This window comes from Chenopodium album, chromosome 5 (genome assembly GCF_948465745.1).
Source record: "Chenopodium album chromosome 5, dcCheAlbu1.1, whole genome shotgun sequence".
Classification (NCBI taxonomy): Eukaryota; Viridiplantae; Streptophyta; class Magnoliopsida; order Caryophyllales; family Amaranthaceae; genus Chenopodium; species Chenopodium album.
The window spans coordinates 69,994,522-70,021,027 of NC_137838.1; the positions used below are offsets into that span (position 1 = coordinate 69,994,522).

At 36.2% G+C, this 26,506-nt stretch overlaps 2 protein-coding genes and 1 pseudogene across 2 annotated transcripts; 1 reads left to right on the plus strand and 2 right to left on the minus strand.

Annotated features, from left to right (window-relative positions):
- Positions 1-1,298: 1,298 nt before the first annotated feature.
- LOC145632207 (uncharacterized) lies at positions 1,299-13,149 on the plus strand. Its single transcript, XM_081684522.1, has 8 exons — positions 1,299-2,124; positions 6,666-6,806; positions 7,736-8,209; positions 8,375-8,515; positions 10,847-11,050; positions 12,003-12,095; positions 12,180-12,291; positions 12,744-13,149. Exons 1-8 carry the CDS (start codon positions 1,639-1,641, stop codon positions 12,785-12,787), a joined length of 1,695 nt encoding a protein of 564 aa, XP_081540648.1. The 5' UTR covers positions 1,299-1,638; the 3' UTR covers positions 12,788-13,149.
- LOC145632208 (ATP synthase subunit a, chloroplastic-like) lies at positions 11,067-11,875 on the minus strand (annotated as a pseudogene).
- Positions 13,150-20,364: 7,215 nt separating the features above from the next.
- On the minus strand, positions 20,365-21,738 carry LOC145633081 (uncharacterized). The gene is made up of 2 exons (XM_081685375.1): positions 21,250-21,738; positions 20,365-21,135 (listed from the first exon to the last, which is right to left on the minus strand). The coding sequence occupies exons 1-2, from the start codon at positions 21,736-21,738 to the stop codon at positions 20,365-20,367; spliced, it is 1,260 nt and encodes a 419-aa protein (XP_081541501.1).
- Between the last annotated feature and the right edge of the window lie 4,768 nt (positions 21,739-26,506).

A 26,506-nucleotide genomic window follows, 5' to 3' on the forward strand; every position in this document is an offset into this window, starting at 1 on the left:
TTACAATTGTCCTAATGTTCTTCATGCTCCATTACTCATTTTATCACCTCAACTTATGCAAACACGAAGCACACTTGGTCAATAGGAGCATTTAAATTGCTATGGAAGGTTGTTGCATTAAGCCACTTACACAACCTCCAACATGTATTAGCAAAATTTCCGACCATTCAATTCTCAAATTATCACTTTTTTTCATCTATATTCATCAAGATACATTTTTTAAGAGAGAAGTTGCTTCTCACATTTGTCGCTCCAAGATTTGCCAAAAAAATTCGAGATGTAATTTGCATTAATTTGTTTGTACAACAATATGTGCTCATTGGCCCAATCAATTCGATCTTGCAACGTTGTGAATTAAAATCATCATTCGATTAAAAAAAAAAAAAAAAAAACTACATTGTTGATAGGAAAATTTGTCAAATAACACCTTTTATAACTCTTTTGTTGTGAAAATCCACCTTTATAATTTTATTTTATTTTATTTTATTATTTTTTTTGTTGTTAAAACACACCTAAACCCACCATTGACTTTGGTTTAACGGTGTTGACCAGGCCCCCTCACGTGAGTGTCACGTGCTTAGAATACCCTGTTTCCCTCTCCTCACAACCACCATAACCACATCCTAGCCAACCCTAGCCGCCAACACCACCGCCTAGCCGCCACTAAGCTAGAACCACCTCTCATCCGTGGACACCACCATCACCGCCCACAGCCCACCCAAATCACACTAAACCTACCTAGAAAATCCCCCTCCCTTTCTTCATCCATAACAACTAGGACATCCTTAGCTCCTCCAACGTCGGTGCATTGGGTAGGCGGTGATGGTGGCTAGGTTGATTGGTGGTGGTGTCCACGGTTGAGAGGAGGTTCTAGTGGTGGCTAGGCAGTGGTGTCGGTGGCTAGGGTTGTCTAGGCTTGTAGTTGTGGTGGCTTGAGGAAAGAGAAAGAGGGTATTTTGAGAATGTGACCCTCATGTGACGAGTCAACACCGGTAAACCAAAGTCAATGGTCTGAAAACCGGGAAAGGTGCGTTCTCACAAAAAAAAGTAAAAAAAAAATAAAATCTTGTTCTAGGTGTGTTTTAACCAAAAAAAATAAAATTATAAGGTGTTTTTTTTGACAATTAAAGGGTTATAAAAAATGTTATTTGACAAAATTTCCTTGTTGATAATTGTCACCTCAAATAGATAATCAAACAGCTAAATCAATTGACTTAAAAATTACAATTTCTTAATAATTGTTCATCCAAATCATCTAATAATCCATGTCAAAAACATTATCCAACAATGACTCACATCACAATAATGTAACCTAGTCTAATGTAATAATCAAAAACCATATTAAATACATAAAAATAGAATTTTTGTAAGATTTTGCATTAATTATTTTCACAAATTTCATAATTAAACACAAAATCTAAAGAAAAAAACGATGAACCAACCACCGTGATTAACCATCATGTGGCGGAGCTAACACCTCTTTACTATTCTCTCTTCCTCTCTTACCGCCACTTCTCACTCTCTTTTCTCTTTCTCTCTCCTCTTTTTAAAACTTCCTTCATCATTTTTCTCGATCCAAAAAATCCCCCCATTTTCTCTCTCCTCTCTTCACCTCCATTTTCTCTCTCCTCCATTTCAATGGCGGAAAACACCGACGTACCACCTTCTTCGTCGCCGCCATCAACGCCGACCAAGGATCCAATCACACTCCACACTCGTCGCGAACCCTTCGAGTACGGCCTCCTTCCAATCCCTAAGCTCATCTTCTCCGACGCCGCCGTTTCAATCGGATCCCTCAAGGAGAAGCTTCTAGAACAATCCGATTCTCTCCGAGTTAATCCGTCGATTGTTGCTGATGTTCTGCAAATCTCCGAGGAACATTCGAGGCTTGTTATCGATACGATTGCCGCTGTTCTTCCGAATGATTCTGATCCTCTTGTTGGTGCGAAGCCTGATGATGTGCCGGCGATTGGGGTGAATGTGTATGATTTGATCTTGTTTTTGTATATTCAGAGTTATAAGAGGCTGTTGCCTAGGACTCATAAGGATTCTGCTGCTGTTGCTGATGTTTGGCCCTCGACTTCGGCGTTTGATGGGTATTTGTCTGCTCTCTCTCCTCTTCAGGTAAATTTTTAGGTTTTAATTTTTTGATTTTTATTTATGATTTGTGCTGTGAAATGAAGAAATTTTTTTGGTTGTTTCTTGGGTGAGTTTTGATTGATTGTTGATTGGCATTAGCTAGAAAGGATGTTGTCTTGTTGTAACTTATAGGGTAGTACTGTCGGAATCGAGAATTCGAAACTTAGGTGCTTGGTTATTATGCTTGAATTTTGATTGGAGTTTTTACAAATTCAAATGTGAGGTATGGCGAGAAGGAGATAGTTTGATGAAATGGGATGAGAAAATAATGGCAACTTTGGTATAAAGGATGTAATAGTTAGGTTAATTGTGTTTTGTGATTTGGAACAGTTTAGGGAGCAGGTTTTGGTGGCATTGTAAGAAGAGAGCAAGGATATGGAGTCAAATTTTGCTTTTATATGAGTGCAATGTTATATCACTTATATGCCAATTAGAAGATTGGAAGTAATTTGCCAAGAGTGTTGTTTTAGCACTATCGTGGTCTAGAATTAGGCTATTAAGGTAAGGCCTATATTTTCTAATCTAAACATAGGTTTAGCTGTCTTAATATCAATTTGATTGTGGTATTGGAATAGGCGTAATTTGACTCAAAAGAAAGGTTCTCTGAACTTTGTAGTCTACCTTGATTATTGGATTGGGACAGCCAGTTGCACATTCACATCTTTACTCACTTCAAGTTTTTTGGACGGGTTTGATTCCTGGTGCTTGTACGGGGTTTCAGGTGCAACTAGGGGATGTAGGACTTCCTCCTTCTGGGACAAACGATGAAGAAAATGTCAGCCTGTCAGCTTTGTACAAGAGAAGTTTCTTTGGGTAGGAGTGATTTTAATTGCTTGTGCAGGGCATTAGGTTATATTTTGTTGGATATTGATAGAAATTGGAAGGCTTTTTTGATTAATTGGCTTTAAATATTTATGCAATGTGAAAATAAGTGTGAGGAGGCCTTCTGCTCTTTGTAATTTTCCCCCCTTTGATGGTATCCTATGGGGTCTAAAGAGTAAGGGTATGACGTCATACCTGCAGAAGTTTGCGCCTATTGGATGGAGTTGCTTTTGTTTGATCACTCATGGTTCTTGTATATGTGTAATGAATTTGTTCACGGGTTAGAGAAGGATTTATTTATTTATATATTTGTTGCTCCTCATCTCCATCAGGTTATTAGTGTATGAGATGAGTAGACACCTTGACAGTTAATGCAAGGAGAGTTTTTGGTTAGGATAGGATCAAGGCTAGATAGATCAAATAATACGTCGATAAATGTGTTATTGCTTATACTGACCCAGGATTCTGCATGTAGGTACTGTCATCGTTTTAATTATGCAATTATTATTGGCTCTAAATAAGAGGTATACTGAGGACAGGGTGTTAGGGATTTTTAATCAAGTGTGATTATATCTTTTGAATATGGTGGATCCTAAACTCTAATATTAGTTTTTGTTAATATCTGGTGGCTATGATAATGTTCAAAAAAGCTTCTCTTCTTTGGAAAAAAAAGTTAGAGTCTAGAGAGAGAAACTTCTTTGAGTTAGTTGCACAGGGGAAGGCATTGTGAACATAATAATCTGCGCTAGATAGTTTGATGAAATGGAATGAGACATGACTGGCAACTTTGTTTTAGAGGATGTAATAGTTGGATTAATTTTGTTTTGCGGTTTGGAATAGTTCTTCAGGGGAGAAGGTTTTGGTGGCGATTGTAAGAAGAGAACAAGGATATGGAGTGAAATCTTGCTTTCTTATGAGTGCAATGTTATTTGCCAATTAGAAGATTATTTCCTTGAAAAACAAGTTATGGTTATTCGCCAAGAATGTTATTTAGCACTATGCTGGCCTAGGATTAAACAGGTAGGTACTGTCATTAACTTAAGAATGCATTACTATTGGCTTAAGATTAGAGGTATGCTGAGAACAGGGTATTAGGGTTTTTTAATCAAGTGTGATTAAAACTTTTGAACATGGCTGATCCTGAACTCTAATATTAGTTTTTGTTATTATCTTAAAATCTGGTGGCCATGATAACGTGCAAAGAAGCTCCCTCCTCTTTGGAAAAAAGCTATAGTCTAGAGAAAGAAACTTCTTTGAGTTAGTTGCACTGGTAAGGCATTGTGAGGATGTGAACATACTAATCTGCGCTAGACAACAATCTTCTCCCTTCGCCAACTTTCCTTACAAAAAAATTGCACTAAAGGATTATTAGCTTTGGATTTCATTTACCATTATAACCACAAACTTGAGTGAAAGTGAAGAGGAAGCATCAGATGGCATGTGTTGATTTGAAGTTTTCTTATTCCATTCTCACAAGCCCTCTTTGCCATTATCTCTCATAATTATCCCAATCACGCATTCACACTAAATGGTCTTGGTCTTTAGTTTATTTTAAAGCCAAGCAAACTTATTTAAGTTAGCTAAGTTCAACTAAAAGTTAGTAAGGGTTACCCAAGTTCAATTTACAGCTTATTATGCTCATATAAATGAAAACCAAGTGAATCAAAATAAACCCTAAAAAGAATAGATATCACATCTGTCAAGCAAAGGTTTTAACTCTAGGTACATTTACTTTTATATCTAATCAGTGTACTAAGCTATTGGTTTAGAGACATGAGCTGTAGCCTATCAATTTATTTATTTATTTTATTAAACTATTCTTCTTAAATACTATTCCACACCTGGCTAGGTTTAATTTAACAATAAATTTGTCAAAATTATATTGAGTTATTTATTTAGCTTAATTTCTGGTGGAGTACTTTCGCTAGATTGTTTATTTGAAATTATAACCTTATTATTATTATTTTTTAATCTTAATAGTCAACTTTACACATAAATGTAAAGGCAACCGTACTTGTTTTTGAAAGGGAAAAGTGACTAAAAGTAGTTGTAGACAAAGGAGTGCGTACTTTATTTAATTTTTAGACACGTTCATGAAGAAGGGGAGGCAGATATCTCCTCCCTTATACACATATCCACCTTACCTAGCACCCATGGCAGGTATATATCCAATGACTATTTTTTCCCAATTGGGTATGGACATAGAATTACACTTGGCTCACAACCTAAGTGTATATCCACTATCAGCTTATATTGGCATACTTAATATCCATCTGATTAGGGACGGAAATGGTCGGACCTGATGGTGTAGAATTCGAGCTGATTAATTATCAAGACTTCAAAATCTAGTCTGACTTGGGATGCGGATCTGAAACTACCAGCTTTGAATTCATTTCGAAAAGAAATCTACAACCTACGAGTCCCACAAAGTCTTTTTTCTTAGTATATTTATTCCTTCATTATACCCATTTTCAATTTAGATTGCAGACCTTTAAAATGTAAATGAAAATGTAAGTTGTGAGAGGAATAAGATAAGAAGGTTAGTAACAAATGAAGACAAATGTTTGTGACTTGGTCTCCTTTTCTCCCCTAACTTTGGTTACTAATACATGTAAAAAGTTTATTTAGGTGAAGTTGATTTGTTATAGGTCCAAATATTTTGGTAGTGTGTGGACTATAGGTAAAAAGGTGAAACGTCGGGAAATTTGAACAAAACATCCCCAAACCTATGGTGTCATGGATGAAACATTTGTGAGGTGTAATGCCAAGTGTGTAAATGTGTTCATTTTTAGGCCTAGAGGTGGCACAAAGGGATAGAATGAAGGGAGATATAGTTTAGATAAGTATTGTTGGCAAAAGCTTTTGTGAGGTTTAAAGGCTTGGCTTCACCAACTGATCTCTCTTCTCTCTCTCCACAACCAAAGGCTTTGTGCTATCTTTTGCTTACTTCAAGTCCTTAATCAATGGATGAGTGAATTTATAACCACTTGCTCATACTTTTTCTGGTTGGAGAAATAGTAAGAGGACGTAGTAATGTGGAAGGCAAAATTAATCTTATAAATAACACGGGAATGGAAAGTTTTAAGGGAAACAAGAAGAGGGAGAGGGATTATGAAAAGTAGTGGAGTGCTCCAGAAAAAGGTGGATTTTTTTTTTCCTCTCGAATCCTCATTAAGGCTTCATTTTCAAAATTTTGAGACACTAGGTGTTGTTCAGTTGGTCCATTTGTTTCTGTTTCTGTTCTTGTTTTTGTGTTGATGCTACATAGATTACCTGAAAGGAGAATATTTGTTATGATGACATTGTATTGTCATTGGTTTTCCCTTTTCATATCTCCTTACTAAACCTTGGTTCCCAAACTTTGTTAGAATGCTGGTGGATCTGTTAACGGATGTTTCAGGATACTCATGAATTAGTGTCTTCTGAACTTTTCACAAGTTACTTTTTGTAGGTTAATTTTGTGCTTAATCCTGCATTCTGTTAGTTTCTGTAAAAAAACACCTAATATTCAGATTTATTTAACACATGGAAATCTTGAACGAAGGTGGAGCTGAATGTTTATCTGTAGTAATAAGAATCAACAAATTAGTAATATTGCAGTTCTTGCTGACTACTTTGGTTGCTACTACCCCTCTGTGATGGGAATGATACCATCAACTATCTGCTTTTGGTATCTGACTGCTAGATGTCTACTCCTTTTGCAGCTTGTACGCAGTAATACTCGTAAATTCATGCCATCACAAGCAGATGAAGAAGCTCATCAATTATCTTACTTGCAAAAACACTTGGCAAATATTCTCACTCTCTTAGCTGAGCCAGTTGAAGGGGAAGGTGACGAATCTCTGGTTAGTTGCAACTATCATCTACAGTATCATATAGAGTTGTTTATTCCTGGAAGAATTATTTTCTCACGTCTCTTGATTGATTTACTGCTTTATTCATATTATTTGTTGTAGATTGAAAGATGTATGTTAGATGTTTGTGTGTGCATTGAAAAGTGATCAACCAGAGCGTTTATTATCTCATGGTTCCTTAACACTAGTGTGAGGGAGTGACGTGGGACAGATACCAAGACCACTTTGTTTCTAGTTGTGATCTTTGTAGTAACAGTGCAGGTCAAGACTTATAATTGAGTCCTTCTTGGACACTTTTATTGTCATCATGCTAACTGACAGATAAAAGTTTCTGTGGGCAACATGCCATTTGTCATACACGTCTAAGGGAAAAAGAGAAGCAAAGGCGTAATTTAATCATCCATGTGGTACATTGAGTAGTTGAAGTTAGTAATTTTGTTTAGCTGTCCAGAAAAGTTGATTTTGCATTGTTAAATAAAGGAGATTGTTAATATATATATATATATATATATATATATATATATATATATATATATATATATATATATATATATATATTTTTTTTTTTTTTTTCCCAATTTAGATAAAATGGTACCATCTAGTAAAAAAAAAAGGGTTTGTTCTTGGTCAATTTTATGGTGCTTGTAGTGTAGTCCTATTGATGTTCTGTGTTTAGCTGACCAGAAAAGTTAATTTTGCTATGTTGCTTGCTAAAGGAATTATATGAGGTTGTTAATTGTTCTTCTAATTTGGGAGAAAATGTTATACTATCTGTAAAAGTTTGGTCTTTTCATGGAAAAAAAAATTAATAATTTGAGGAACCCGCTATATTTAGACCCCCTATATTTCTTTCTTTGTTGCGCCTTTTTGTTTTTCCTCTCTCAACTTTTGTTGATTTATCTGACTACATTATATGGCAGGTATTGCCAATGGAAAGGTTTGAACACCTTGGCTTTTTGATTCAATTTGGTGTGAAGGGGTCTGAAGTAGTACCATTAAGCCAAGCAGCACCCTTTTTTGCAAATTCAGACCCTGATATGCCTGCTGCACCTGTACCTGCAGCACAAGTTCATGATTGGCTTCTACAGAAGATAGCTGATGCCTTGGAACGTATAGCTGAGAGGGCCACTGCAAAAGAAAATGGCTCTGATCAAGACATTGCTATGTCTGATGCCAACTCAAACTCAGCTAAGGCTTCAACAAGCTCAAGAGGCCTGACTTTTATTGAAGGGATTTCTAAGTCCTCTTATGTGAAACAAGCAGCTGATGTGAAAGGATCTTCTCTTAAGGTTCTAAATTGCCATGATTCTGTTATCTATATTTTGGCACCCTTGAGATATGCCACCATATATGGCTGCTCTGATGCAACTATAGTTCTTGGAGCTGTTGGTAAGGTAATGATCCATTTGTGGAATAAGTTATATTTCTCATCTTTGCTGACCCAGATGATCCCATGAATTTCTTTATTTGTTTAATTTAGTTGGAGACGCCTAAATGTGAGTTGTGAGTTAGATGTGAAACTGACAGCACAGTTGTTATGACAATGATAATGTCAACAGGCTCTAAGAGTAGAACACTGTGAGCGAGTTCATGTCATCTCTGCAGCAAAACGAATTTGTATTGCCAACTGTCGTGAGTGCATGTTTTACTTGGGAGTCAATCAAAGACCTCTTATTATCGGTGATAATCATAAATTACAGGTATGTCACTTTTATTTGCAACTTCACCATCAGTCTCCTAATGTATATTCCCCATATTTCTCTACTTTTAAAAGTATCCACTGTAACATTTTTGCAATACATTGATCCATCACCTTTTTGTGTTTGATTGTTGATTTTTGACTGATCCTCTCTCTTTCTCTCTCTCTCCACACACACACACACACACTAAGCCGTCATATCCTCTGTTTCTAAGAATGAGTTGATGGCCAGAGTAAAGGAGTAGCTGACTTATTGAAACTAATGAGGCCTTGATCATTTTAGCTCTTTATCATGACTGTTTTGTACCCTCAATAAAATATTAGAAAGCAAGTCAATTTTGTCATGCACTGTAGTGTTTGATGGGTTAGAAAAGGCTACCAATAATAGCCAGCTACTAGAAGTAACTTCTCCGCAGGATGGACTTGGTTAAATGTGGAAAGATACTCAAGTATAAAAATGTCGAGGCATAAATGATATTCATCAAAATAGTGTGAGCTTTCGGTGAGCTAGAGCCTAGAGGGTAGTGTTTTGTACTATAATTATAAATATTCAGTTATATAAATGAACTGTGTAGCTTAATGACCATGTAATAAGGGATGAATGGCTATCAACTAATGGCTGAAACCTCAATCACGAAAATCACTCTTATGGATGATAGATGGTTTTCTGTACTTATATGGTCACTTGCTCAGAATTAGGGATTGAGGATGGTGCCAGTGAAGTTAACTGAAATGGGCAGACAGCACTGTGACATGCTTCACTAGAAAACAATTTACGGAAAGTTGGGTCTTTTGATTTATTGCTGTGCGCTTGTAATAGTAAATAGGTTTTTGTGGACATAGGATTTATTTTGTATTCTTCATATAGTAAGTGCTGTAAATTGTTCTTTTTTAAGTGGAAAAATTGCCTAGAATAATCCCAACTTTGCATCATCTGCCCAAAATAATCCCAACTTTGGATATTTTTTAATAATCCGAACTTTAATGTGAATTTACTTCCAACAGTTTTCGTTGCAAGTCCCATTGTAGCCTTGCGCTATGCCATAGATCTTTTCTATCTTTTTTTAATTGCCGGCCTTTAACCTCTAGATGTTTTTTTTTTTTTACTAAATTCACTTTGTGAGCTTAAATATATCCCGATTCTTGGATTATCATTCAAAATATAGTTTGGGTTACTGTCTATACATGGAATTTATGGTTCACACCATACCCATTCTATTGGCAGTGAGGGTGTTTAATTACCATGCGTGTGCATTTTAATTCTTCCAAATGATTGGTATGATACAAATCAATGATAATCTCAAGTGCATCTTCAGCTGATAATCCAAGTGAGAAATTTATCCACTTTTCTCAATGTTATTGGCCATAGAAGATTACCTGTGAGGTTACTGAACAAATATTAATTTAACTAATGAGAAGCAAACAGGGATCTGATGCTCAAGCACAACATAAGAAATACATTTGTCAAATTTTTGTTTGTTGTCTGCATAATTTCAGCATTGATAATAGTAACTTCGAGGATTGTTCTCTCTGAGGTTTGTGCAGCCTTTTTAAATATTGAGTCTGCTGAGAAATGACTCCTACTGAGAGTACTTCAGTTGGCACAACCTCAAATTGATTGATGGCTTTTGCCTAATTACTAATTAGGTCTAGGATTAATGGGCATGGTTAGTTTTGTGGAAAAAATTGACTATTGGCTAAATTACAAGATCAACCCCTCCTTGTACTGTGATTTATTTAACTGCTCATGTGTGTGGCTTAGCATTTTGCCAGTTTTCTGTGAACAAATACTTAAGAATGGAGGCCTGCAACTGGTAGGGGTATCTGGTAATTTATGCTAATAGAATTTGAAGTGACCTTAAGCCTATATGTTTAAATAATGAATGTATGGCCTCTGGTATCAGGCTATCAGCTGTGCATTAATTAGTTAGCTTAATTTGGTTATGACTGTAGACTGCTTACATCAGATTTTGCTTAGATATGTAAGTTTTACGAGGGAGGCTTTTGTCAGACCTTGAAGTACGTTGTAAAATTCTTTCTTTTGCTTTCTAATGGCCTGTAATCAGTGGCTTGTCCTCAACTCCTTACCCAATCCCCTATGTGCACACTTTGAGGTTTAGGTGTCAAACCCCCTTTTAGGCCATAGATATCGCTAGTGAAGTTTATATACTTATTTTTCCCCACTAGGGAGCATGCAATCTTTTTTAATTTCTTTTCGTCCTATGATTTTTTTACTGTGCCAGTGTATTGTGAAGCTTTGCTTGATTCTTTTTTTGCATACTTCTGTTGTCTGCTTTTATGAGAGAATCTTTTATCCTTGATGAATTTTCAGGTGGCACCATACAATACTTTTTACCCACAATTGGAGGAACACATGAGTCAAGTTGGTATTGAGCCCACTATCAACCAGTGGAATGAACCTTTGCCATTGGGTGTGGTTGATCCACATGATTCGTTATCACACCCTGCAGGTGTTTCTGATGCTCAAGCTGAGACAGCTGCACCGCTGGATCCAGATCAGTTTACTAACTTTTTGGTAAGCTTAAATTCCTTACAACCTGCTGCTTTTGTTTATGTTGCTTTATCTGTTCAGTACTAGGTATTTTTTTATCAGTCTCTGGTTACGCATTTTTGCTACTTCGTATCTTTTCATCTTTTGAATATGTATGCGGCATTTCCTCCTCTTTAAAAGAAATTGTGCTGGAAATGTGCCGGAGGTTATGTGCTTCATTAAAGGCAGACTACACTAGTGAACTATGTATTTGTATAAATAAAATAGGTTATTTTGATGGGTGTTCTTGATGAAGTTTCTTTGAACCACATATATTAGCTGGATCTTAACCAAGAGAGAGACTCGTTAAATCAAATAATCAATGATGACCTTCCAGGGATTTGCCTATATAAGCTGCAGCTAAAATTGGAATATGACTTTAAACACCAACTTTAGATAATCCAAGAAACATGACAGGTATAGGAATCATTAAAGGTACTATAGATTCAAGAACAACCACCATTAATTCGTTGACTAATATTTTTCCTAAAGGTCAAAAACTAAGTGAGTAGGGTTTTAGCGAAATCTTCTTAGACATTAAAAAAAAATTGGAGTTGTTGAATGTGTTTACCTAATTAATTGGAGCTGTTAAATTTATTTACCATATAGGCTACTGACTTGAGTTACATACATGAGTAAAGCTAAAGTAACAGTTGTATTTATATCATTTATGGGTGCGGCTAACTCCTGGTAAGGTCTGTAATATTTCCCCGAGCCCCTGACCAATTAGAAACAAAAATAAATAGAAATATAGTCCCAATACAGGGGACCCCAAGGGCTATATTCTTCTCCAATTTGAGTTATGCTCATGTCTGATGAATTGAAGGACATCAAAAAATTGACTGCCTGTCAGATTCATTTGTAGAATGAAATAGATTTTTTATTTTATTTACTTTGATTATAAAATTGCATGTCATTGTTCAATTTGGTTATGCAGATTCCGAACTGGTTTGGTGGTGAAGTACCTGGAGCCACTAAAGACAACCCATTTTCTTTGCCTGAGGCTTACATGAATTCTCAGCATAAAAATGTATGTTTTGAATTCTCTTAAATAAGTTTGACTTGATATTGTGAATTTTAAATATTAACTAATTAAATGACTCTTATCCTTCAGAACACAAACCTGGGGGAGGTCAAGCAAGTTCTGCAGGAAACTCCCCTAGATGAGAGCAAGAAGCGAGAACTGTCATCTGCACTTCATGTGTTGTTTAAAGATTGGTTATACGGTAAAGGCTTAACCTCTAGATATGTCGCTGATGCTTAGATTGTGTGCTTTATCAGCTTTATGAACCAGATTATTGAAACTAATACATTATATGCTTAGGGCCGCTCAGTATCGCTTTAATTTTTTTTGGTTTTTTGTTACTGAAAGTCATACGATGTATGTCATATAATTAATCATAATTAGTTGATTGTATTGAAATTATGAGAATTTAGAAATTTGACAATATAAAATGTGAACCACTCTGGTTTTCAGTTTTTGGTTTTTGTTTAAAAAAATAACAACAGGCTGAAACAAACAAAAGATAACGAACAGGCCCTAAGTTTTTTGTAAGTATTTTTTTTCACAACTAGAGAAAAAAGAAAATTCTTTGTGAAGCAGAAGGGTGTTGGATGGATGTTTTAGTTTTGTGCTTTATTTTTCTGTTTTTAATGGTTTCCTTGATACATGTTACAGCTTCTGGGAATGTTCGCCAACTATACTGCTTACAAGGAGACTAATGCAGTTTTTAGCCATTGATTGAGATGGTGCTGACGGATGTTTCTCTGTTTTTTAATCTTCAACTTGAAAGTCCCGCAATTATCAGCACCTTTGAGAGTTGATAATGTACACAACTCATAACCAGGCTTACATAATAGTCTGAAGTGTTTGCAGCAGTTGTAAGTTAGCTTTTGGGCAGGGTGCATGTTTTTGCACTAGCTAATCTCGTCCTCAATTTTTCGTGTAAGGAAATTCCCTGTAATTTTTAGTTTTTGTAGTTTTCACTCTACTTTGTGAAATTTGATACTGCAGATTCTTCAGTTGTCTGATTGCATATCTTATTCAAATGGTGCATTCTTATTGTTTTGATTTGCTTTTCATATTCTGCTGGTGTGTTATTGTCTTGATGTTGTAATGTAGCTAAGTCTCTAAGATATACTCCTATAGTAATTTTTTAGTTTTTATAAAGACAATAGAAACTGACCATGATAATTGATAGGTAAGTTTGTAAAGAAATGTACTTTGTAACACTTCCTACTTTTTATTTTCATGATGATAAGAGAAATAAGTAAATAACACTTAATAAAAGTACCCTAAAACATGCTTCCTAATACAAATTTCTGTTAATTGGATTATATTCATCTTTTGTTTGGATTCGTGGAAGCTATTTACAATTTTTTTTGACGAAATTTACAAAACTTGATCTCATGTCTTTTAGTATTACCCTCAAAAGACTTATTATGTTTTGACTCTGTAGTAAAGCGTAGACAAGTTATCATGTTTTGACTCTTTTCATGAACAACCTCACAGTTTTACCATTTTTGGGCTTAATGGTCCAGTTTAGGGAGCATATCTTTGACTAGGACTTGGAATGCAGAGACGGAGCTAAGGGTGGACTGAAAGAGGTCAGCCGCCTGTGAACTGATCTAACCAAGGGGTTCGAGCTAACCCCGCCAACGGCAAAGGCATCCTATGTTAAGATTTGTTAATAACTCTTAAAAAGTTGGTACTAAAAGTAAGACCAAGGAAGCAACAAAGGATAATGGGTGGAAACCAGAGTGGGCAATCTATCCCATGTGCTAACCTCTTTCATTTCTTACTTGTCTTTTTCTGCTTGATTCTACCTCATAACTTCCACATATTGGCTTGAGGTTTAAGGACAAAAACAATTTCTCAACCCACCGGAAAATTTGTGACAATACTACTTCCTCCGTTTCATATAGTTCGACCATTTATAAGGGTATAAAGTTTTAGAAGTATAAATGAATTGAATGTGGACATGAATAAGAGATAATGTGATACGGGAGTATAATTTTGCTAGTGAAATAAATGTGGTAGAAGATAATCAAATTTTAACACCCTAATAAAGAATGATGTAATTATTAAAAAAGAAAGAAGAAATAATACGAAGTAGTAAACTCTTCTTAAGGAAGAAGTGTTTTTTTTTTTTTTTTTTTTTTTTCTTACACAAGGAAGAAGTGTTCAAACTAGAGTTTTAAAAAATTATCGTATATATTCAAGGAACTAAGGAAGTAATACTTTTAAAAATAAAATAAAAACAAAACAAATATGGAGTAAAAATGTATGTTATCTAAGTTATGAAGGATTCTATAAAGGTGCTCGCTAATTTAATTTATGATGATATTAGCAATTTACCTAAGTATTTTTTAATGCTTTTGTTTTTTCTCATGTTCAAAGGGTAGGTAACACGGTATCTTACTTTGTGACAAGATAAGATACGTGTGGTTGTTCGAAATTTATTGTGTAGGCCCATTCCTACGTAGTCTTGTACTTTTAACATATTCTGATTCCTATTTAATGTTTTTTCAAAAAAAAAAAAAAAAATTATCGGCCTCCCAAAAATATGCAGTTCCCATTTGAGTACTTGAGCAAATGCCCTAGTAAAAAAAGACAATCAGGTTTTGGGGATGTTGGAGTGATACGCATAGCCTAAAACCGGCAAACTAGCTGGATCTTATCCATTCAATATGCATATTCCCAAAAATATTTCATTTGTGGTCTGTTGACTATCGACTTACGTGTTGCCAGATTTTACAACCTTCGTAAGTGTTACATTTTGACCGATAATAGTTTTAAGCAATTTAATTGATTTAAATAAAATAAGAGGTAAGTGAGGTATTTGGAGTATTAAAAAATTGTAAAAGAAAGATAGTGGGGTTAATAGTTTATTGAAAAATAATGAATGAGAAAGGAAAAATATAATAAAAAAAATAATAGTGGGTAACTAGGTAAGTGGGTTTGGGTGGGGACCATTAGAGGAGAGAGATATAATATTTTAATTTAGTTTTTTGCCATAAAAGAAAGTATAACGCTTAAAAAAACACGGCCGGAAATGGGAAGTTTAACACTTAAAAGAACACGGAGGGAGTACTCCTACTTAGGGTCTGTTCTCATAGACTGAACTCAGTTGAACTGAACATAACTGAACTGAATATTTTATAAGTGAAGAAAATTAGGAGCTGAACTGAACTAAATAGAACTAAAAATAAACGTATGAGAACAAACCCTTAGCCGCTACATATAAGAATTACATTTACGCTTGAAAATCGTAAAAAGTTAAGAAATCATTAAAATATAAACCACTAATCACACTAATTTACGCGTGTTTTTGTCCTGGATTCCTAATTTTATACAATTTCCAAGAGTGTATTTAATGTTTATATATAGCTCTAAGGGCTACATATAATATTACCCTTCCGTATATTCTAAGGATACTCCTAGGGCCTGTTCTCTTTAGGTTAATTTCAGTTCATCTTCAATCAGTTCAGTTTAGTGTCTAATTCATTTCTCTCATAAAATATTCAGTTCAGTTCAGTAAATCAGAACAGGCTCCTAGTCAATTCAGGTGTTGGAGTCGGAATTGGTAAAATGGATCGAATAAAGTCTAATTTCAAACTAGATTTGTTTCTTCTCTTTTTTTTCCTTTTTTTTTTCATGTATCACTTTAAATGTTTTTAAATAATATGGAATATACCATTACATTAGTTATAATGTCTATTACTCCATATCATTATTTAATTTTATTACAGTTTTACTAATAGAGAATTAAATATATATGGTCAAAGTTATGTCTTGACAATGTGTCGATTAAATTGATGCATTTAAAAAAAATGAGAGAGTTATTTATTTATTTTTTTAACGTTCCATTTGTTTGTTAAATTACCCCATACATTATAATAATTTAAATTAATTTTTTTTACCCGTTCAAACTCATTTTTACCTATTTTAATTTTTTTTAAGGAAAAATTGACAAGAATAATCCCAACTTTGCCTCGTTCGCTTAAAATAATCACAAACTTTGGATTTTTTTAATTAAACCGAACTTTGATATGAATTTGCTTTCAATGGTCTCAGCCGGTAATCTAACTTGTTATAACAAGTTATTTAATACGTGTTAGCATATATTTTGATAAAAAAAATAAATTAAAAATAATAATTTAAATATTACTGTAAAAAATTAAAACAAATTTAAGAATTTAGTTAAGCAAAATTTTTTAAAAAATAATCATCTAATTAACTTAAAATCGCCACTAGTGCCATGCCCAGATCGTCGTCTAGACCACATTCCCGCGCGACGACACCACCTCTTTTCTCTTCCTCCCATCCCAACACCCCTACCGATCCCCTTCCTTCGCTAGTTCTCCATCAACCAAAGACCCCCCTACAACCCTCACCTTGATCACGAACCCTCGGCCTTCCCGCGAACCATGACCTCTATTGGAATCTCATCCAAACCCCCCCAGACCTTTTCCGATTTTGTGGTCGCATAAGGGGGGTTGTAAGTGGGAGTTAATTAGTTGGAAAAGGGTTTGCAACATTGCGAGGAAAGGGGGCTAAAGAGTCGCAGTGTGAGGAGGATTATTAGGAGTTAAAGAGTCACAGCGGTGAGGGGGGACGCCGACATGAGGAGTCTAGGCGGCGCTGGGGTTGGGAGCAGAGGTGGAGGGCAGGGAAGGTGGCTAATGGTGGTTTTCTTAATATAATTATTTTAAAATTGTTAGTTTTAAAATAAGTCTTTTCTTTAAGGCAGTTTTAAAATAATTAGTTAATTATTGACCAATTATGTGGTTACATGTGTAAATTACATTGAAATTTTTTTTAACCTTTTCAACAAGTTACCGGTCACTTGGGATCATTGAAAACAAATTCATATCAAAGTTCGGATTTCTAAAAAATAATCCAAATTTGGGATTATTTTGAGCGAATGAGACAAAGTTGGGATTATTCTTGTCAATTTTTTCTTTTCTAATGCAACATCTTGTAAAGGATTTTTTTTTTATTTATCAAAATATTAACCTACATACACCCTAAGTAACTATTCCTTTATTACTAACGGAGTATAATTAAAGTATTTCCTACTCTTATATGGCCAGTGGCGAAGCCACCTTGTGTATGGTGGGTCATGTGACCCGGCAAAAAGAAAAAAGATTTTTTAACATAAAACATTACATCAAATAACCATAAGTGCTCACTAGACTAGTGGTTAAGGCGCATCACCTCTCTTTATAGAGGTCATGAGATCATACCATGAGTACGTAGCAATTATATATATATATATATATATATATATATATATATATATATATATATATATATATATATATATATATATATATATATAGCAGCTGGCATTATTCCTTATTAGATTAGATGTTACTTTCTTTAGTTTAGCAGATCCGGTATCGGAGGCATTCTTCATTTCTTCTAACATTAAGAATTATTCGGGGAGAGTAGCACCTCTACCTATACTTGAAGTAGCTAAGGTGTTAACTCAGTAATCTAAGTTAAGGAATACATGATTTTTCTTTTTTGGAGGATAGCAGAAGTTTTCTAGCTTGATGCGGGTCTCAGGACTTCCCAAGTCTTTGATAACGTTGTAAACAAAAGGAGGATATACATAGAGATTTACCTTAGTAAGAAAGGCGTAAAAAAAAATCCTTATTTATACAATCACATTTAAATTATATATATATATATATATTATTTTCTTTCAAACAACCCAAACAGGGTGATTAGTTCTCATTCATAGCAATATCAGAGTCCAAGAGAGGAAGAATACAAGTAGGAAAATCCGACACCCATACTCTACTACCTATTACCCATGGCAAGCAATGTGCAAGTTCATGGGAAACTTTATTACCCTCCCTACGGACGAAACTCCAAGATACCCAACAAAGATTACTACTTGTATGATATATATCATCTAATATTAAGTGGAAGCCACTTCCCCCCCCCCCCCCTTTCTTGTGACTTTACTGCATTGATCAAGTTAAGACAATCACGTTCAATTACTAGCCTTTGAAACCCGTACTCTACAGCATGCTGAAGCCTAATCAATAAAGCCATAGCTTCGACAATTTGTGGCTGCCATCTGCTCTCAGTCCGCCATGCCATCGCCCATAGTGCAGCTCCATCCGAGTTCCTCACAACAGCTCCCATAAAAGAGCCCATCCCCTCTATCACACCCCCATCAACATTGAGTTTTAGCACGTTATCATCAGGGGGTTTCCATCGCACCCGAGCAGCAGCACTAACTCTTGGACCCTCCTCTTCACAAGGCAGCTCCTTCATTAGTTTCCATACATACTCCATCGAAGCCTTAGGATTACAAACTTCACCCTCAAATATCCAACGGTTTCTAGCATTCCATATAGACCAACAGATTGTCATAAAAAGACCATGATCTTTCTTTGGCAGCCTATGTAAACAAGTGAGAGCCATATCTCCAAAATCAAGATATTCCCCACTTAAGTCTCCCAAAAATTCACTCACATCCCAAATCATCCTGGCTATGATACAATCCCTAAGACAATGTAGTTCGGATTCATTCTCAGCCCTACACAAAGAGCACATTGGGTTTTTATCTGGAAAACGTTTATTTAGTCCCTGGAGAGTAGGCAAAGCCCCGCAACAAGCCCGCCAAAAAAATAATTTGATGCGTGGGAGTGTATTCGCATGCCAGACGTTCTGCCATATTGCAGTAGGACACGAAGTAGAGGCTTCCTCTTCAGCTTTAGAGTCTTTATAAATTACACGATATGCTGACCTAACAGAAAATTCCCCACTTTTCTCAAGATCCCACACAAGGGAATCCTCGGGTAAACGGAAGCTAAGTGGGATGCTTAGAATACGCTCTTTTTCAAAAGGCAAGAAAAGAGTGTCAATCAAAGGAACATTCCAACGAGCTGCTGCAAGGTGAATTAAATCACAAACACGAAGGTCTTCTGGCGCATTACCTCTTGGTGAAATAATCTTCCGAGTTTGAGTGCTCGGAATCCACGCATCCTTCCAAACTGATATGTTCAGACCATCACCAACCCGCCAACAAAGACCACGCTGCAACACCCACTTCACTCCCCAAATTCCTCTCCATGTATAACTTGGGCTGCTCTCTAACTCCGAATTTAAACAATTCCCATTCGGAAAATATCAAGCTTTCAAAATTCTTGCCATTAGACTCTCCGGATTCTGCAATAATCTCCAACCTTGTTTAGCTAACAGAGCTGCATTAAAAAAATTTGTAATCACGGAATCCCAAACCTCCCTTTGCCTTAAGTTCACATAATTTTTTCCATGCTATCCAGTGAATTTTCCTCTCACCCTTTTTTTGCCCCCACCAAAAGTTTGCCACCAAAGATCTCATTTCGTCACAAAAAGAAGAAGGGAATTTAAACACACTCATCGCGTAGGTTGGGATAGATTGGGCCACCGCCTTAATCAACACCTCCCGACCCGCCTTAGAAAGAAAACCCCCCTTCCACCCTTGAAGCCTCTTCCACAATTTTTCCCGGATGCCCTTAGTAAGCACCCTTTTTGATCTTCCAATCACCGTTGGGAGACCAAGGTATTTATCATGCACATCCACCTCCTTCACACCCATTAAAGCTGCTAACTCAGTTCTTCTCGCTCCACTTACACCCTTACTAAAAGATACCGTCGTCTTATCAAAATTCACCATTTGACCCGACGCCTCCTCATACATCTTCAAAATCCCTCTAATCGTGCTCACCTCCTCCGGATCTGCCTTCGAAAAAATAATACTGTCATCTGCAAAAAATAGATGCAAAACCAAAAGGGTCGTCGAGGCCACTTTCACCCCATGAAGACTACCTCTCTCATCCGCCCTAGTCAACAACCCAGACAAAGCCTCTGCACATAAAATAAACAGATACGGGGATAGAGGATCACCTTGTCGAATACCCCTAGTTGGAGTAAACTCCCCCGAAGGTGCCCCATTAATAAGAACTCTGAAAGAAACCGTCGAAATACAATGCATAACACGATCAACCCAGAGCTCAGAGAAGCCCATCTTATTCATAACTGCTCTCAAGAAACCCCATTCTACCCTGTCATAGGCTTTAGCCATGTCGAGCTTCAAAGCCATCATCCCTCCTTCACTTCCTGACATTTTCATATGATGAAAAAGTTCAAAAGATACCAAAATATTATCTGTTATTAACCTTCCTGGGACAAAAGCACTCTGATTAATAGAGGTTATATCAGTCAAAAAAGCTTTCAACCGATTAGCCAACACCTTAGTAATCAACTTATACACTACATTACACAAACTAATCGGTCAAAATTCTGTCATCTTATCAGGTTCTTTAGTCTTTGGGATCAACACAATAAAAGTTTCATTTATCTGCTTCGGAATCATATCCCCATTAAGGACACCCAACACTAAAGAAGTCACAGCAGGACCCACAATATGCAAGTAAGTCTGAAAAAATAAGGGACACATACCATCCGGGCCCGGAGCTTTTAAGGGGTGCATTTGTTTTAGAGCCAGGAGCACCTCACTTGCCGTATAATCAGCGTTGAGACACTCATTCATATCCTCTGTCACTCTCCTCTCCACACCTTCAAGTGCCAAGTCAACATTAACAGGGGTCGAAGAACTAAATAAATTCTGAAAATACTTCACAGCCACATTGCCGATTCCCTCTTCATCATCACATCGAACACCATCATCAGATAGAAGGTGTGAAATAGTGTTCTTCTTGCACCTAGCTGAAGCCTTCCTATGAAAAAAACTCGAGTTTCGGTCACCATCTTTGAGCCAGAGAGCCCTTGAACGTTGACGCCAATAGATTTCCTCATAATGAATCAAGTCTGCAATCTCCTTCACAACTCTTCTCCTTTCTTTCACTCTAGCTTCAGTTCGACTCCCCTTATTTAATGTGCCCAATCTTTTCCTCTTTTTTCTGATTTCACGAAAAATTGCCCCAAATTCCTTATCACTCCATGACTTCAAAAATTCTGCACATAATGCTAGCTTCCCTTCCACCGAGTTCTGCCCACCTACCCATGCTTGCTGTACTATATTTTCACACTTCTCGCTCTCGGTCTAGATTTGCTCAAACCGAAAGGGCCTTTCCGTCTTCCAAGCTGCCCCATATCCCTCATCAAGCAACAATTTAATGGGGGCGTGGTCAGTCCATTCACGCTCTAGGTGGATAACCTTTGCTTTCGGGAACACCTCAAGCCATTCTTGACGAACAAGTGCTCTATCCAACCTGCACTGCACATTATCTGCTCCAAACTGACCATTATCAAATGTGAATTCGTAACCCGAGAAAGGCATATCTCTCAAGTTACAAAGATCAACAGCCTCACGGAAGTTTTCCATTTTCCAAATAGCTCGATATCGCCCTCCTTTCTTCTCCGAATCTGCAAGAATCTCATTAAAATCCCCCATACAAATCCACGCACCCTCCTCTCCCAAAGCTAGCTCCTCAAGCAACTTCCATGATAAATGTCTATTATGGACCTCCGGCCATCCATAAAAACCCGTAAAGCGCCATTCCACATTCCCTAGACCCGCCACATTGACATCAATGTGATGGATTGACATTGATCTCAATTCTACCTTTAAACCTTTGACCCATAAGAGAGCCACACCCCCTGATCTTCCATTACTATCAACCGCAATCCCATCATACCCAACCATTTTTGCACGAACCTTACACATTTCACCACTACTTAATTTTGTCTCCATAAGAAAGATAAGAGACGGGGCCTCCCTCCGAACTAGATTTAGAAGGTTATTAATTGCAGAAGTGTTGCCCAGACCTCTGCAATTTAGGCTCAAGGCACTCATGGAGCTCGGCGGGGTTGCCCATTGACAACCTCCGCCACCCGCAATCCAGTAGTTTCATCTTGTAACACCAGTTTTTTCTTCGATAAATCACCCTCCCCATCAGCAAAGCCTAACCCCCTTTCTCTTTTGCCTAAAACCACATCATCCACCACTTCCATATGAGTGTCAAATTGATTTCTTTCCCTCACTATTTTCCTATACACCTTATTTCTGCCCTTTGTATTATTTTTATTATGACTTTCCACTCCGGCACCAAAAACTAACCCCCCTGCCTCCACTTTTTTATTTATATCTTCACTCCCTCCCTGTAACTCAACTTCAAACTGCTCCTTATTCACACTTCCCACATTATCTACCCTGCTAACACCATCCCCTGCCTTCACCTCGCCGCTTTTCCCACCATCTTCCCTCGCCAATGCTCCACTCAAGGAATTCGCCACAACTATCTCTGAATCACTCCCTGAGCCCTGCTCAGTTGAACTTGCATTGAGTCTAGCATTATTCCCACCAATCTGCATAGTCTCGTCTGAGTCAGTATCTTCTTGAGGAATCAATTGCTCTGCCTCTTTTGTGATGAATAGCTGTTTCCTAGAGGTAAGCATAGCCTCTAGTTCCTCCACTTTTCGCATTCTGCCTTTCCTCGGGGACGCCTTCAGCCACCGTCCCCAACCGAGTTTCTTCTTCTTACTCTCCTCTGAAACTAAGCAGCAATCTCTCTCTGAATGTCCAATAATGCCACAGGCATAACAAAAACAAGGAAGGCGTTCATAGGCAAATTCAACACAAATTTCCCGTCCACTTTTGTCAAGGATTCTTTGAAAGCGACGGAGAGGCTTAGCAACATTAATCATGATTTTAGCACGTCGAAATCGATCCAATCCCAATGAGTCATCTTCCAGCTCCAGCACCTCACCCCAATTTGCAACCAACTCCTTAACATCCTCATCCGAACGACAAGAGTGAAGGAATTGTGTCTTCGATAAGTGCAATTACTAGATATATCAAGGATCACTATTATGGAGATAATAAGTTTGTTCTTTTGGGTCGTCATTATCTGTTGCTAGACTATGATCAATGATATTTGGGCTAGTCAAATAGTCCAAAGCCTACTAGAATGGATCCTATGAGGTCACACAACAAGGGTATTGGGTTAAGCAAGTAAGAGGCCCATTAATGGGCCTCATGAGCAATTAACTAATCATGAAATGGATTGGGCTAGCATAGTTAGATGAAAATTAGGTTTTGGGCTTTTGACATGGGCTCTTATTTAGAGATGAGATCTATAAATAAGATCCATGCATAGGGTTGCTTGCAAGCAGTCATAATTCACACACAGTGTATTTTGACATCAAGGCAACCAATCCCAAAACCCTAATTCCTCTCTCTATCTCACGGCTATCTCTCTCCTCTCCTCTCCTCGTCCGTACGGCCGGCCACCCTTGGTGGCGCGTGTGGTGGTTCATGGTGGTTCGTTGCTCGCTCTTCTCCATAGAAGGTCAATTGAAGGGTTCAATTGCAACTAACTAGCATTAGTGGAGGTCTTAATCTATGGCCGTGGACCAAGTAGAGGAATCACGCTTGAGGTTCTTTATCTCCCAATGTTCTTGCTCGATCGCACGTGGAATCACGCTTCAAAGGTACGATTATATGTTTTTTTATGTGTTATGCATTAGATCTTGGGATTAGGTACTGTATGAATATGATTCATGTTTCTCCGCTGCGTAGTACCTATAATTCCATACAGTAGTACCTATAATTCCCTACAGTGGTATCAATTAGCCTATTGCATTTACGCATATTGACTATAATTCTTTGATAGTCCACAATTTTAATTCAATTAGGAGGGAGAATAATTTAATTATGGGTCAATTATTATATTAAATGTGATTTAACTCTTGGAATTGATTAAATGTGATTTAATAATGCTCAAAATAGCCATGAAGAGATCCGAATTTTGCCCCTAATCACTAAAAAATTTCGAACCCGCACCCTATTTTTTCTGAAAATTTCAAAACCCTAACCCTAAATTATGAATTTTGTGTTTTGGTTTTGATTTAATTCGTTTACTATGTAATTAATGATTTTAATCTATTTGATTTCATGATAAATTATGAATTTTTCATGATCAAATTATTTAATTTAAGTGTTAAATTAAATTGGGGATTAATTTCATGAAGAACCCTAATTTCAAGATTGAATGTGATTTAATTTTGAAATTAATTGGACCACATTAACATTAATTTAATTTTACAAAATATGTTTTGTTTTATTTAAATTAATAATAAAAAAAAAACAAAAGGTTTTTAGCAGCAGCAATCGCGGCTGGGTGGCGCAGCCACGGTGGCTGCCGCTGCAGGTGGTCCGGAGGGAGGGGCGAGGTGGGGCAGGAGGACGTGTCAGTAAAGGCAGCAACAGCAGCACCGTGCAAGGGTTGCGCGGCACTGCTGCTGCTGTGCACCGCTGCAGAGCAGCGTATACCTCACGGTGTACGGCCACCGTGACCGACTTTGGCTGGCCACACCACGGTGGCTGGTGCACGGTTTTCAAAAAAAAATTATTTTATTTTAAAAATATTTCAAGATAAATATGATTTATTTTGGATAAGATAAAATATTTTGAAAAATATGATCTTTTATTTTGAAAGATAAATTCGGTTTTATTTGGATAAAATCTTTTATTTTAGGATAAAGTCAAATCTTTCAAAAGTTGTTATATTTGATATTATCCATATTTAAAGTTGTTAAATTGGTAATTATCCATAATTAAAGTGGTTAATTTTGGATAAGATTTGTTAGGATATTCTGAGCATATTCCAAAAGGATAATAATTGATTTAAATAATGTGATTATCCCATAATTATTTTTGGATATAATTGATTTAAAATTTTGTGATTGGCTAGTAATTAGGATAGAATTTTCTAACTTTGTTAGGATAATCTTTGAGGATAAATATGATTTATCTTTTAAGATTAAAATAAGATTTGATTCTATCTCATGACTAATTTAAAGTATACGATGTTTTATTGATGGTCATGAATAATATATGATATTATCTAATTGCATTAATTAAAATATGAGATATTTAGATGCCATGTTTCCTTAATTATGATCATTCGATGTTGTAGTTTAGGAAAGCATGATGAGTGATTTATTATGTGGCACTTTATAATATATGATATTATTTACTGCTATATAATGACTAGTATGGCCCAGTAGATTGCTAAATACGATCTGCGCATCGTGATGTATTTATGTAATCTAAGTACGGTCTACATACCGTTGAAGTATTTTTGTAATTTTATTTCATTTTATTTAAGTAGTAGATAGAATAGAGTAAAATTACAGGTTGCAGTTAATCCAAGAAACCCATGAAGTGAAGGCCCAAAGGAGCAAGGTGGATGAGATCCATGATGATTCAAGTGGGAGCATTTACTTTATTGGTTTTCTTAGGATTAGGGGGCCATGCTATGTCTTGTTTATGCATTCAATTTATTATGCATGTTAGATTTTATTGATGTTTTGTGATGATGCGCTAGAGTTCACTATTAATCACAACATAATGAATCTAGGTCCCAGTAATATTGAGGTAGCTTTTCCAATCAAAAACCCGATGAAACCTTCGATATTTATGATGGGTCATGCTAAAGCTGGGTGTCATATTATATCTTAGGGGAGTGGGGGTAAAACAAATTTTACAATTTTGATTGGTTATACTCAACAAGGTTACCTAAAGAGTTTAGAACCTTGAAGCTAAGGGTAATAATTAAACATGTGATGATTAATTATTCAACCAAGAGTTACAAAGAGTTGTAATCAGTAAAGAGTTTACTCACCTTGAAAATGTAATGGTTGATGGTAGGGCTAAAGTCCGGTCAATTATTGCACAAATAAAGGATCTTGGAATCATTTTATTCAATAGGGATCAAATTAAAATTGAATAAATGCTTTAAAGTTACCAATATTTAATTCGCTTATGGTACTTTAAATTTTATTAAACATAATTGAATTTTGCGTTTACATATAAGTAACATGTCGTTCTAATTTTATTATTATATATAATCTCCTCGATTGAAAATAAAGTTGAGAAATGTTCTCAAAAGGTTAAAAGATAATCCATAAAACTATATTCCAATTTTGCTAAGATGGTTTCTAAAAGGCAAGTTTTAGAAATCCATGTCACATGTCTAAGGTTGGTTTTATTCAAAATGTTTGAGTAAAATGCCAACACATCTTCATTTTGAAAAGTGTTTCAAGGGATATAATGAGATGGGAGGTACAAACCCTCTAAAAGACAAGCATAAAAGTCCAATAAAATCTCTTATTTTCAATATGATTGGATATAAGAAAGTGATTGGAAATTTCTATGATCAAAAGTTGATCAAATGACGCTATTCTTCATCCATTTTATATAAGAGTTAAATAGTTGATTAAACTCTATTATGAATAATGATTGAATAAACTTAGCAAAATCATGAAAAGTTCTTAAAGTAGTTAAGCAAAACATCATTTTGAACCTAAGAGAAGTGTTCTAAGTGGCTCAAATGGGAAAGGTTTAGGAATGTAAGAGGATTGCATTAAGAAGTTATAGGCCAAGAAATGCAAACAAGTTGCTATTTCTC